Source organism: Haplochromis burtoni, unplaced genomic scaffold, assembly GCF_018398535.1.
Source record: "Haplochromis burtoni strain Fernald_Lab_line unplaced genomic scaffold, NCSU_Asbu1 Contig_585, whole genome shotgun sequence".
NCBI classification, from domain to species: domain Eukaryota; kingdom Metazoa; phylum Chordata; class Actinopteri; order Cichliformes; family Cichlidae; genus Haplochromis; species Haplochromis burtoni.
The window spans coordinates 152929-165426 of NW_024582946.1; the positions used below are offsets into that span (position 1 = coordinate 152929).

The 12498-nt window shown below is 38.7% G+C and overlaps 1 protein-coding gene across 1 annotated transcript in view; it reads right to left on the bottom strand.

Moving 5' to 3' along the window:
- The window catches only part of LOC102294053 (netrin receptor UNC5D), a gene marked incomplete at its 5' end in the record, with an annotated part of 168017 nt that overhangs the window by 25465 nt on the left and 130054 nt on the right, over positions 1-12498 (bottom strand). The window contains one exon of the mRNA XM_042214549.1: positions 3237-3464. Within this exon, the coding sequence (XP_042070483.1) occupies positions 3237-3464 (228 nt within the window). The remainder of the gene's footprint in view (positions 1-3236; positions 3465-12498) is intronic.

The following is a 12498-nucleotide window of genomic DNA, read 5'->3' on the forward strand; positions in this document are numbered from 1 at the left end:
TGAATGCTGAGAAATGTCCGGGACACAGCTCCAAAAGATTCCAAGTATCTTTTAGAGCTGTCATCATCTACCAATTTACTGGTGCCGTGATGTAGTTTTTGTATTTATTTAGCACCAAGTGTGAATGTGGGCATCTTCGTGTGTAAACCACTGTATGTAACAAAGGTCTTAGAAGAGATGCAAAACATAAAGAATGACATTGCATGTTTGTTTTTTCCATTTGTGTTTTTTCATATTTCTTTTCATACGTTGTGCTGTGTCAAAGAAAACAGAATCCTGCAATTTTTCTTTTTCTGTTTTTTGTTTTCAACTAGAAAAAAGAAAAAAAAAAGAAAAGAAAAATAGCTCTGTCACACAAGTGTTTGTGTTGCATGAGGCTTCCTGTTGATCCAGAATCCCGGTCTGTGATTGACTTTGTGCTGGAGCATGGGAAACACACAGCAGAGATGTGGCGCTAACAAACAGGAGCCCAGGGGACATGCTAAAGTCTGGCATCTGCTCGGCAGGCTGGGAATTCATAAACCAAATCCAGAATGCATTTTAAAGCCAGCTGCCGCTGATGTTGGCAGCATGGCAGAAGGTTGGTCAGGAGGTAGTCAGTCACGAGCCTCGCTATGCTCTGTTCAGCTCTGTCTTCCTTTACTCAAGCCTCTCTCAGGAGGACGGAGAACTTGATTTCCCTCATGTTCACTGATGAAATTTCAATGATTAAAACCCTATAGGTTGCTGAAGGATAATCAAATCAAATGAGATTTTTAGAAAAGAATGATTGGTGAACGTTTGAATGGGAGCGATTACAGTACGGCACACTATGTCTGACTCTATTAAAAGAACAAGAAGAGCATCCATCAAGTTGCTACAGAGTGTTTAAAACACTGCTGTATTGTTTCTCTGTGGTAATGAATGTGCAATCACTCGTATCTGAAAGTGCACATGTTGCGGTCCCTGCTGCCTCAGAGAGCGCAGGCAACAACCACACACAAGATGCTCATTGTGAATGTGGGCCACAGCCTACAGTGCAATCTGCACTCTCCTTACAGAGTGGAAAATATTCATCTTTGTGTTTAAAGGTATAAATACATAGCTAAAGTGTTGGTGGACATTTGCAAAAAGACTGAACTTTCAATTTGAGAGTCCTGGAAATTAAGTCAGCAAATACAACACAACATGAAAATCACTTAACAGTGGCACGAGGCGAGAAGAAAAAAAATTAAGTCATTTACAGAGCTTAACTTTGTTTGTTTTGTTGTTGTCTACATAGACAGAAATTTACATTTAACAGTTACTGTTACATTTGCACTCAGCAACCTTCATGTTCTATAGCTTGAATGCAACCAGCTGGCAGCCAGCTGACTCGAGTCCCTTGGAGTTGTGTTCATAGACAAAGACTCATTCAGACTGGATTTGTAAATTAGACAGCAATTATTTGCAAACATTGCACAATCTCTCTGAGAGTGATTGCAGTTTTTTAAAGTCAAACTGCAACTGTGTGCAGAAGGGTTGCTTCCTAACAGGCTACCTATGCAATCACCTTGTGGTCAAAAGCAGTCGTGGACTGTGCAATACTCTCAAGCTGTGCAACCATTTAGTCACCATAAGTTGCAATTAGTTGCAGAAATTTGGAAAAAAAATTAATATAATCACCAGAAGCCACCCATCTTTTTTCAAGATGTATAGAGGAGGCCGCTGTCTTATTTTTACCCATGTGACTGAATGATTACCTTGCTCTGAATTAGGTCTTAGCTTGATCAAGATGTCTTGCTGTTAATGTCCAGTGTTGGATGGTTTTTCAATAGAGTTGTTTTACTGCAGGTTTTCTCTTATGCAGTCTCTTTCAACCAAAATAACGATGGCGGACATGTTCACCTTGAGGTTTCAAAACGTGAGTTTAGAAGCCAACAGGTGACATCACAGCAGCTACATCCATCTTTTATACTGTCAATAGCTGGAACTGAATTTGTGAAATTTCCTTTTTAAAAGCTGGGAATACAACACAATAAAATCCTACCATAGGTGTAAAACATGACAAATAATGTCTTCTTTTGTTGATCATGGCCAGAAAAGGTGTGCTAATAGTTCAAAGTCAAACTCTGTACTGTACCACAATAGAGAGTGCAAGGTATGACTAGAGCATTTAGCTGAAAAAACAGTTTATGTAGATCCAGCAGATAGAAATCAGCCAAGTCTGTTTGTTTTTATTGATTTGGAAGCGAAAGTAGAAAACCCAAGTGACAACTGCTGACAAACATCAGGACAGAGAACTAGCAGGAGGTTTGCCCAGCTCAAAGATTATGCTTCACTAAACACACCAGTGGAAACAGCATATACTACAAGACCTGGGGGGCTCTTTCTCAGAGTAAGATTAATTGCATGGAAGTCCATTTATTTCATCAAGGCAAGTGTCAGACCAAAAAACATCAGTGATCCTTTAAATCTGCACTAACCTGAAAATTTCTGGCCACCTATGGGCAGGGCGTAACATATGACTGATGTCATAACGCCTTTCAAAGTTGACACTACTAAAAGTTTTTTGTGCACTCCAAAATAAGGTGGCAATTTTCACTTTTTAAAGTCTCTACAAGCACATAAAGGTAATGTGACTGTTAGACGACTAAATCCATCACTTGCTAACTCAGAGTGCTTGCCTTTAGATTACTATAAGTAGCTGCCTGCCTGTTGAGAGTAAACAGAAACAGTAAAGTTGTGGATCATGTACCCAAATTAAAAAAAAAAAAAGAAGGGCAAAAACATGTAAAGGGAAATGCTACTAAGAAACAAACCTGCATGAATGTACTGGGTTTACATATAGAAATGAGCAATGTGTGTAATAAACCCTTCATTGGTGGAGTTGTAAGTATGTCTTGTAAATATATTTCCATGAGATGCTGGCATTGCAGCTACGACCCATTTCAAATGTTCCATATATAAACATTTTACCTGACACATTCTTTTTGTACATTAAAAAATAAAAATAACCTCCAATAAATGAGAGCTCAAATAAAACGGGGAACTATCTCAAAGCATAGGGGAGTGCAGCCATGCATTGAAAGGTTCCACTTTAGCAGCTGTTTTTAAATACACCAGTCCAGCACTAAATTAATTTTGCCCTGGGAATTAGCAGTTTATAAGGAAGCTAAACCCTAGTCAGGCCTTTATTACTGGCCTCTTGCAGATAAATTAGACCCTGGAAGATGGAAAGCACAATCATAGCTCAACCATGAACAAAAAGGGCGCACCTGAAAGGCATGTGGCGTGTCGTCCACACAGTACACCCGCAAGGTGTAGCTCATGGAGCCAACCTCCATGGTTCCGAACACAGCCAGCTTCAGCCTCTTGATGGCAGCCTGCGTCAGGGGCTCACCCACGAGGGCGTAAGAACCTGGCTGGTCCAGCAGCAAGTGGCAGCTTGTCGAGTCCATCAGGCAATAACATGAGGTGGATTCCTCCTCCACTGACATCACTTCCTGTCACAGAAAAAGAGGTGAAACACATGAAGACATTATCTTTAATCAATTCACGTCTAGATGTTAACAAATGTAATTCAGTCAGGAGAAGCTTTAGCCCATCAGCATTAATTTATATTTGGCAGCATGCCACTGTCCAGCGTTCATTCTATAGAATAAAGGTGATGAGAGGATAGCTTTTTACACTTCCAGTAGAAAAAACAAAGACTAATGACTGATTCAATTAGATGTGGAACTTAAGGACGAAATGGTGTGGTGGTACATTGCAAAGAGGCTTGCAGACTAAAGCAGCTTAAAATCTTCATGTGTTTGCCTGTTGGATGTGTAGAGGAGTGTTAGGTGAGCCATCGGTTGATGCGGCTCATGAGCTTGACTTTTGTGCTCTACTTCACCTAATGCATGTAACCCTGACCTCAAAGCATTAGATTATGGGTGTCCAACTCCAGGCCTCGAGAGTCGGTGTCCTGCAGGTTTTAGATGTCCTTGATCCATCACAGCTGATTTAAATGGCTAAATTACCTCTGCAACATTTCTTGAAGTTCTCCAGAGGCTTAATAAACTAATCATTTGATTCAGGTGTGTTGACCCAGTGTGATATCTAAAACCTACAGGACACCGGCTCTCGAGGCCTGGAGTTGGCAACCCCTGCATTAGATACTAAAATGGTGTATTTTATCATCTTTACTCATATGATTGGAGCAGAATTGGCTGAAATGATTGGCCTCCTAGGCCTCGACCTTGGGCACTAACAATGAAGGTCAAGGTCAAATTATTAGCCAACCTAGGTACTCATGTCACCCAAGCCTAGCCTAGTTTTCAAGTTTGAAGACCATCCATAAACAATTGGGGGTAATGTAGGTATGTTTTTACTGATTTTCATATTTGGTGTGACCTTGATTTTGACATTGACCTGATTTTCACCAAACACTGGTATTTACCATCACACAAAATTTGAAAATGATATGTTGTACACTGTGGACACTACACTGCTAATAAACAGACAGACAGATACTCCCTCCTTTCAGAGGGATAATAGGAATAATAGTATAGTCTTTAACAGATTTTCGTTGTTACTCATCTGATAAATCTTAATGTCTTTAATGTCTTAATCTTAATGTCTAATGTCGCTCCTGAGAGTGAGATATAACACAAGAAACAATAGATGTGATCATGTAGGAAAAAGCCAGTTAATCGCAAACTGTCAGTCAGTTTTTATTATGCTGTTTTAAAATGTTTTAGGAAATACTGCATTTCTGAACAGAACTGCACTCATCAATAACTGAGAGCAAAATCTGTGATACCACTGTGATCCATAGTCAAAATTATTACAAGCCTTTGACACATTGCTTTTTACACACAGATCTTCTTAAAGTACCATACATAAACTCTAAGAGTAAGCATATACTTGAAAAAAACAAGTTGGATTTCGGGCATCTCTTTAGGCCTAACCTGTAAACTCATTTAGCTAAAAATCTAATGTAAATATTTCATAATTTCTGTGTTGAACTGCTCCACCACAGAGGTCCCTGCACTGGGAGAAAGGCTGTACCTCTTATTAAAACACAAAAATCAAATCAAAGAAAGTGCAGTACACATTATAGGACAGTAAACAATAAAAAAGCAGACAGAAAACAGGTTAAAAGCCAGAAAAATAAACATAAAAAAACAAAAATAAAAGAAGGAATTAACTAAAAAATTGAAAACATGCATATGAGATTACCTAAGTTCAACATTCATGCTTTACACACTGAGCTATTTTCTGTTGATTAGAAGTGTAACAATAAATTTGGTTCAAAATGACCATGTAGCCAATGTCGTCATCACAAGATGACATGACTCAAGAATACTTGCGCAGGTCCTGTGGTTGTAAACCAAGGTCAATTTTGTATGGCTTTAAAAATAAATAAACACACCTTAAACTCAATTCTATATGCGGCAAGAAATGCAGGGAACCATGAGGTTATATTTCTCTTTTAAAAACATCTACTGTCACCTTTTCATGTTGCCCGTTGCCACAATCTTTTCATAAAGTCTCATAAATAGGTTCATATTCATCATTTTGACACATTTTCAAACTCAGTACTGTGCAGTATGTCCTCTATGCACATCATACACATACTTCCATTTGCAATTTGTATTACAAGTCATTACATACAACACAATTTGCAGTTTCTATACTATTACGGCCTTCCCCCCCCGGGAAGTGTTTATTGCATATTTTAAGTCAATTTAGTTAACAGACACAAAAAAAGAAGAAACAAGAAAATAAACAGCTCGCAGACTGCAGGGCTCCAATTTTCACTTATTTATTGCTCCCAGAAAGTTACAGCTTTCTGGGAGCAATAAATAATTATTTGCTCATTTCTTCACACAGCACCTGTTTTGGTTTGGTTGTCACGTGATTCAATCACCTGATTAAAAGTTACAAAACTTTAGAACAGCTTCCAATAAAGGATAAGGGTTAGGCAGAATTTATCTTACACGCTTTTCGAGGCTGTTCCACTGCGATACTTATTGCAACAGAGTGAGTCGCTGAGGTAAATATTCATGCCGAGAGCTGGCGAGAGACATCGCAGTAAGAAAACTCTGCAAATGAACTTCTGTATACAGTAGAATGTATTATGGATTCTAGTCCACTGCTGCTGAATAATGATGTACGTAGGTAACATAATGCAGGTTTAAATCACAAAGCAAAAACCCACACAGGTTGTAACCAGTCTCGGGAGAGTGTACAAAAGTATTTTTGACATAACAGATGATGTTAGTACATAGCGGGACGCAAAATAGTCATCATAAACAATGCTGAGTGTTTTATTTATGAGGCAGCAACAGCAACTGGAAAGCAGTTCTATTTTCTCCAAACCTCACTCAAAGGGAACATACTTGAAGACAAACTGTGAATGGTATATGATTAGCAAAGATTTGTGTAAACCTACTCCCCAGACAAAAGGAATCAGAATAATCCAGGCAGGAGAAGGCCAAGAGCCTCAAAATTCACCTTCAGATATCTTTTTTTGATTATTTATCCAAACCATCTCACAATTATTGTCACGCAACGCAGTAAGCTGCAGCAGACAGAATCCATGAAATCCGTGTGATTAGACAGTTTAATGAGGAGCTGTGAGACCAAACAGTGTACCAAAACACAGCCTGAGGAGCACAACTTATTCCTCCTCAAATAATCAAGTTAACTGGAAACATGCCAATTAGAAGCCATGTTACCAGCAAACATGTCTTACAAAACAGCAAACCTCCACGCGTTTATTTAAACACCAGCATTAACCCTAACTACATCAGTGAACAACCTATTGGTCAATATACATGTTTTGACCTACTGTGTATGATGGTCCTGGAGCAATTTGGAAATAAACTTCTGTCTCTTTTTCACCGTGAAAACGGGAGTGTGTCTCAACACAAAGTAGTTTCACAACAGCACAGCACCTGCTCTCTGGAGCTGCTTAATGAGAGTTCTTCTGAAATGGGCTCGATGCTGAGCATAAAATATTTGCAATGTATCCATTAATGTACTATAAAGATCAGAGGATCTCTTTGATACACAAGGGAACTTAAAGTCATGAATCTCTGGTGAGTTCAAAATGGAGATTAAGTAATGACATCCCCAGGAAGTGTAAGCCACGGTGAATTTAGAAAGACATTTTTTTAGGGTAGAGTTTGTTTTTGTTTGTTTTTTTAGCTAAAATTAAAAGAAAAAAGAAAGGAAATCAAGATAAACTAACCAATGGACCTTCCATTTAGTAATGATGCTGAAACCTAACTAAATAGTTTTTTCTGCTTAAAATTTCTCATTTAGAGCTTTAATCTAACCACATGCAAAAGTAAAACGTGAGTGAAAATGAAACAAAGCAGCAAGGAAGGAGGAGACAAAAATCAAAGACAGGAACTAACTTGTGTAAATGAAATTAAAGCGTAAAAGTGGCGAAAAAGACAAAGACAGGAAGTACTGCACACAAAGGAAGTAAAAACAAAACGTGAAGAAGAAATGAAAACATAAAACAACAAAACAACAAAGAAAGAGAACAGACACTAAACATAAACATAGATATCACAGACATGGGGAAAATGTGATCAACTCGTTTACCCTGAGCCAAGATGAACCAAAGAAACACTTTGGTCTACAAGATCTATCATTAGAAAGTCTTAACAAGATTTCTGTAGAATGAACCTCAATAAAGACGACCAACAACTGTCTCTTAGCCTGCCTGCCAATGAAACTTTAGTAGGGGACCTCACATCTGACCAGAAACCCCTTAGAATGACCAAATACTATTTTAAAATTAGTTTGATCAAAGTTTGATTTAAAATTTAAAAAAAAAAAATCTACTGTCGGGGCAGACCTGCTTATTATAAATATCTCTGTTGAGTTATGACTCAGAGAAACCGTGCATGTTCTAAAAGCAAACTGGTTTATCTGATTTTAAAATGCACCTAGCCTCCATGAGCTGTGAGTCACAGCCCCTGCTGTCACTGTTACTGCTGACCATGTTGTGACCAGGGCAGTTCAGCAGGCTGGAATATAATATCTGAGTTCCAGTTATTTTTTAGAACATTCCCTCTGTACTCATTTCTTCAACTCTCCTTCATCCTGCTGAGGAGGCTCTCCACTGTTTGGGAGCCTCTATTATACAGTATCCTGAGTTGATATGCAGAACGTTTTGTAAGTGAACAAAAATGTGAAATCTCAGTTTATCTTGAGGATTTGATTTTAAGGACCTTCTCTTTTCTTGTTAAAAGATAAATGGGAATTGAGGCTCAAGCTGGATGAATGCTGGTAGAGAGACACTCTGCTCAGGGTCAGTTTCACCAGATGGTGCTCATCCAATCCCAAAATACGCTTCATAAAATTCTCCAATAGGATTCTCAACTTGGTAGTTGTCCCACCTCTACCACCCAAAGCTAATCAACAACCAAAATGGAAAATGCATAAGTAATTCTGTTACATCACTGTTCTGCACAGCTGAGGTCAATGACAGTTTCAAATGTGTGAGCTTCATTGGCTTGAGGGAGGTTTTTAAATGTTTTGGTGCAAATTTACCAAACTTTTAGAGTGTTATCCATCATATCACTGGCTCCTATTGACAATGTGAGCATTGAAATTAAAGTTGTGGATCTTTTCAGATTGCTTAAGAACTCCTTTAAGGCAATTCCTGCCAAGTGGCAGGAATTGGTTCTAAAAGGACTTTGTGTCCATTTGTGTCCATTTGTGTCCATACAGTGAGTTAGTTTTAAACTCTTTACACACCAAATTTGTGTGAATATTTTCCACTTTTCCACAATTCTTAATGAAGTGGTTCACAGTTTCACAGGACAAATTTGAAGCATTTATTTTTTTGAATCAAGCTTTATTTTTCACGTGTATATAAACAGATCTGACCAATCAGACCACTGCATTTGACAGCAGCTGCTCTTGTAACTCGAAACATACAGCGGTACTGAATATAGAATGATATGGAAATACTGCACTGACATCCTGAATTATGTACTAAAGCCATTGTGATAATTCACCTCTTGGCTTAAACCATGAACTTCTCCCTGCTCCTGCCTTCTAATGACAGTTGGATGAACCTTAGAATTTCTTCCTTTTCCCGTTTAGAAACATATGGATCAGCTCATCATCGCTTGATGTCAACTTTTTTCAGGATGAGGATGAATTTCTCACTAAAACGCTTTGCATCCAAACAGTTCAGAATTTTTTGCAGACAACGCGTTCAGTGCCAGGTCTGTATTCAGATTAAAAATAGTCTCCAGTTGAAGATGATTCCTACATCAGTTGCTCGTTCTCTATCCAAAAAAACAGACACCGATTTTTTCTCTTGACCAAAGCTTAAATCTTTTTCGATATCTTCCTTTGACATATTCTCTGAAGTCTTTGGCATTTCCCTAATCCCGTGCTCTTTCCATGCAATCTTTGGAGTTTCTCCTGTTGAAGGTATGTTTACCAAATATCAGGCTGGCTTCGTGGTATTCGGTACCCTTATAGAAGAACGCTGCATGTCGTCCTAAGCCCTGGCACAACTTCCTGCTTAAAAGACTTAATATATTTTACCCTCGTAGGATTTAAGAATATGACCCTGAGGACATGGGTGTAGTCTGCAAGAGGGAATCTAATATGCTTTGGGTTAATTTGGCATTACATGTTGATTTTGGACTGAAATGAACAAGAACACCATCCATGTCCTTCATATGGAACACCAGAATGTGCACATGCAAACCATATTCCAAATCAGTGAATAATAAATTCTCTTGGCCAGGTCAGAGTCCAGGCTCAGATATTCTGAGGCACCGTGCTCCTCAAACAGATTTAAATGTTACTACTTCAGCTACATTCCTGTCAGGTGCCTGGGACTCCTGTGATTATGTTTATGCATTTTGCACTTCTGCTTCCTGCATGCTCATAAGCAAAACTTAACACAGTGCAATATGGCATTGAATAACATTATAGCGTGGCTGGGAGTGTTGAGGAGTCTTCTGTGAGTCATGTGCATTTTAATGACAGCCGAAATGAGGGTATTTTAATGGCACCGGGCATTTGCAGGTATTATGATTGTTCAAGCTCCTCTCTCTCTCTCTTTAGGTTAGGCCTCAGTGGTGGATCATTATTTCCAACCAAGAAGCTCTAAGGATCTCTGCGCCCTTTTAATATTAGAGTGAAATCTCAAAGCGACACGAATCATGTATTCATTCGTTTCCCCTCTATTCTTCCCCTCCGTCTCATTCAAAACACTTGCACATCTTGAGAAATTGCCCTCTTACACTGAAAAGATTTTTTTCTTGCACAATTGCAAACTTTAAAAAGGCAAGGTTAGGTAAACATGAACTTGAACTCAAAGGGAAGGGAGTTTTAAACCCCCCACACATACTAAACTGTGAGCAAACAAAAAGAGCCCTTCAGAACGGCATTTATCTCTGACTGAGTGACCCAGGAGAGCTGACATGGTTTCTAATCTGCAGCAGCATCTGGTGGCATCTCAGAAAGAGATTATAAAGGTGGACACGGGCAAGGATATAACAAATGAGGGAAGTGAGATCAAACTAACACTTGTTTTATGTAATTTGGCATTGACTTGTGTACAATTTCTGTTGGTGTGATAACTGCAGAGAAGGACCCTGTATTAGTGAGTGAGGCAGCTACCTTTGCACCTTTGAGGATCACTCAGGTGACTTAAAGTAGATAAGAGTGACCTGCACTTCATAGCCATTTTATTCTCTCATTTATGTAAGAATGTAACAGAATACATGTGTTACATTCTGATTTAAATAGAGTGTGGAAATCAGCAGGTGAGTTGATAAAGTGTATTAGTAGATTTGGAAAAACAAAACCAATTACAAGACTGGGAATTTCCATCCATCCATCCATTCTCTTTCACTTATTGATGCAGGGTGACGGGAGTGGGGATGGGGTGTGTGGGGATTAATTTTTTTAAATTTATTTTGGCCCACTTCGCACCAGAAAGAGGAAACCAGTGGCTGAACCACAGCAGCACGTTTAACCTTGAAAAGCTGTTGTTAGAATTTATTTAATATTACTTTCTACACCAGGATCCTTTTCTACATAGCTGACGGCTGGTAACTGTGCAGGGGCGGATCTAGCAATGTTTTCCCTGCGCATTAACAGGAAAAAGGGGGCACAAAGACTTTCTTATTCTCATTTAAAATATCTAGCTTTTAATAAATAATTATCTGAATCTTATACCCAAAGTTTTAATCTGATGTAAAATGTTTAGAAGTCCATTATTGTATATATGGTAAATGGCCTGTATTTATATTGCGCTTTACTAGTCCCTAAGCGCTTAATATATCCAGTCAATCCACCCATTCACACACTGGTGATGGCAAGCTACATTGTAGTCACAGCCACCCTGGGGCGCACTGACAGAGACGAGGCTGCCGGACACTGGCGCCACCGGGCCCTCTGACCACCACCAGTAGGCAACGGGTGAAGTGTCTTGCCCAAGGACACAACAACCGAGACTGTCCAAGCCGGGGCTCGAACCGGCAACCTTCCGATTACAAGGCGAACTCCCAACTCTTGAGCCACGATCGCCACATAGTAACTGTTAAGTCTAATATACCCTAGTAAGCTATAGTACTTTTTCCTTTGGGAAGATACCATTTGTGCAGTCTGCAATTCTGTTGAAGAAAGATGTTGAATCTATTTAATTATGTGCATTTTTTTTCCACCCTGCATCAAATTAAAGTTGATTACGTCGATTAAGCATCATGAGGTGGAGGGTGGGGGGTGGTTCCCTATTTTTTTTTTGCTGGGAGTTTGCAACCCTATTAGTTAGGTTGCTTAATATTTCTGCTAAGTACTCTTTAAATACCAGAATAGGAAGGATGGAGTAGGTTTAAGTTTATTAGATTGATCAGTATTGCTGAACTATGAAATATTTTGGGTGCAGTGTATTTTTACATACAGGTATAACAGAATAGCTTTAGTGTTGTTGTTTATTTAAACTTGAGTATGAACTTATACAAAATGCAGCAAGATATTAAAAAAACAGTTATTGATTGAAAAAACACACTATAACGGATTCATATCGGTATCGGCAGATATCCAAATTTATGATATCGGTATCGGAGTCGGACATAAAAAAGTGGTATCGTGCCATCTCTACTAAGAACCAGATTTACTAAATAAAGCTAAACGTGTTTTAGCGTGATCTCCAAATAGCCTTCATAGATGTGGTTGGTTTCACGGCTTATTCACAAAAGTTGCACTGTTTACAATATCAATTGAAAAAAGTAAGAAATGGTTTTGTTTGGCTTAACTGAAGCAATTATGGGTAAATTGCATGTTGTAAAGGTTTGCAAGTCAGGTTGCACGCTTAATTTAAATCTCTTCTCCTCAATAAGAGTGACCCAATTTGAAAAGATTATTTTTTAAGTAATGGACACAGCAGCTTGCAGTAAATTTTAAAATACATGGCTGAAGCTAACGTTTTCCATACAAAACAAGTGCTCAATTTGCCCCCTCTCCAGATGCACAATACATGTCCATACAACAGTCAAACTC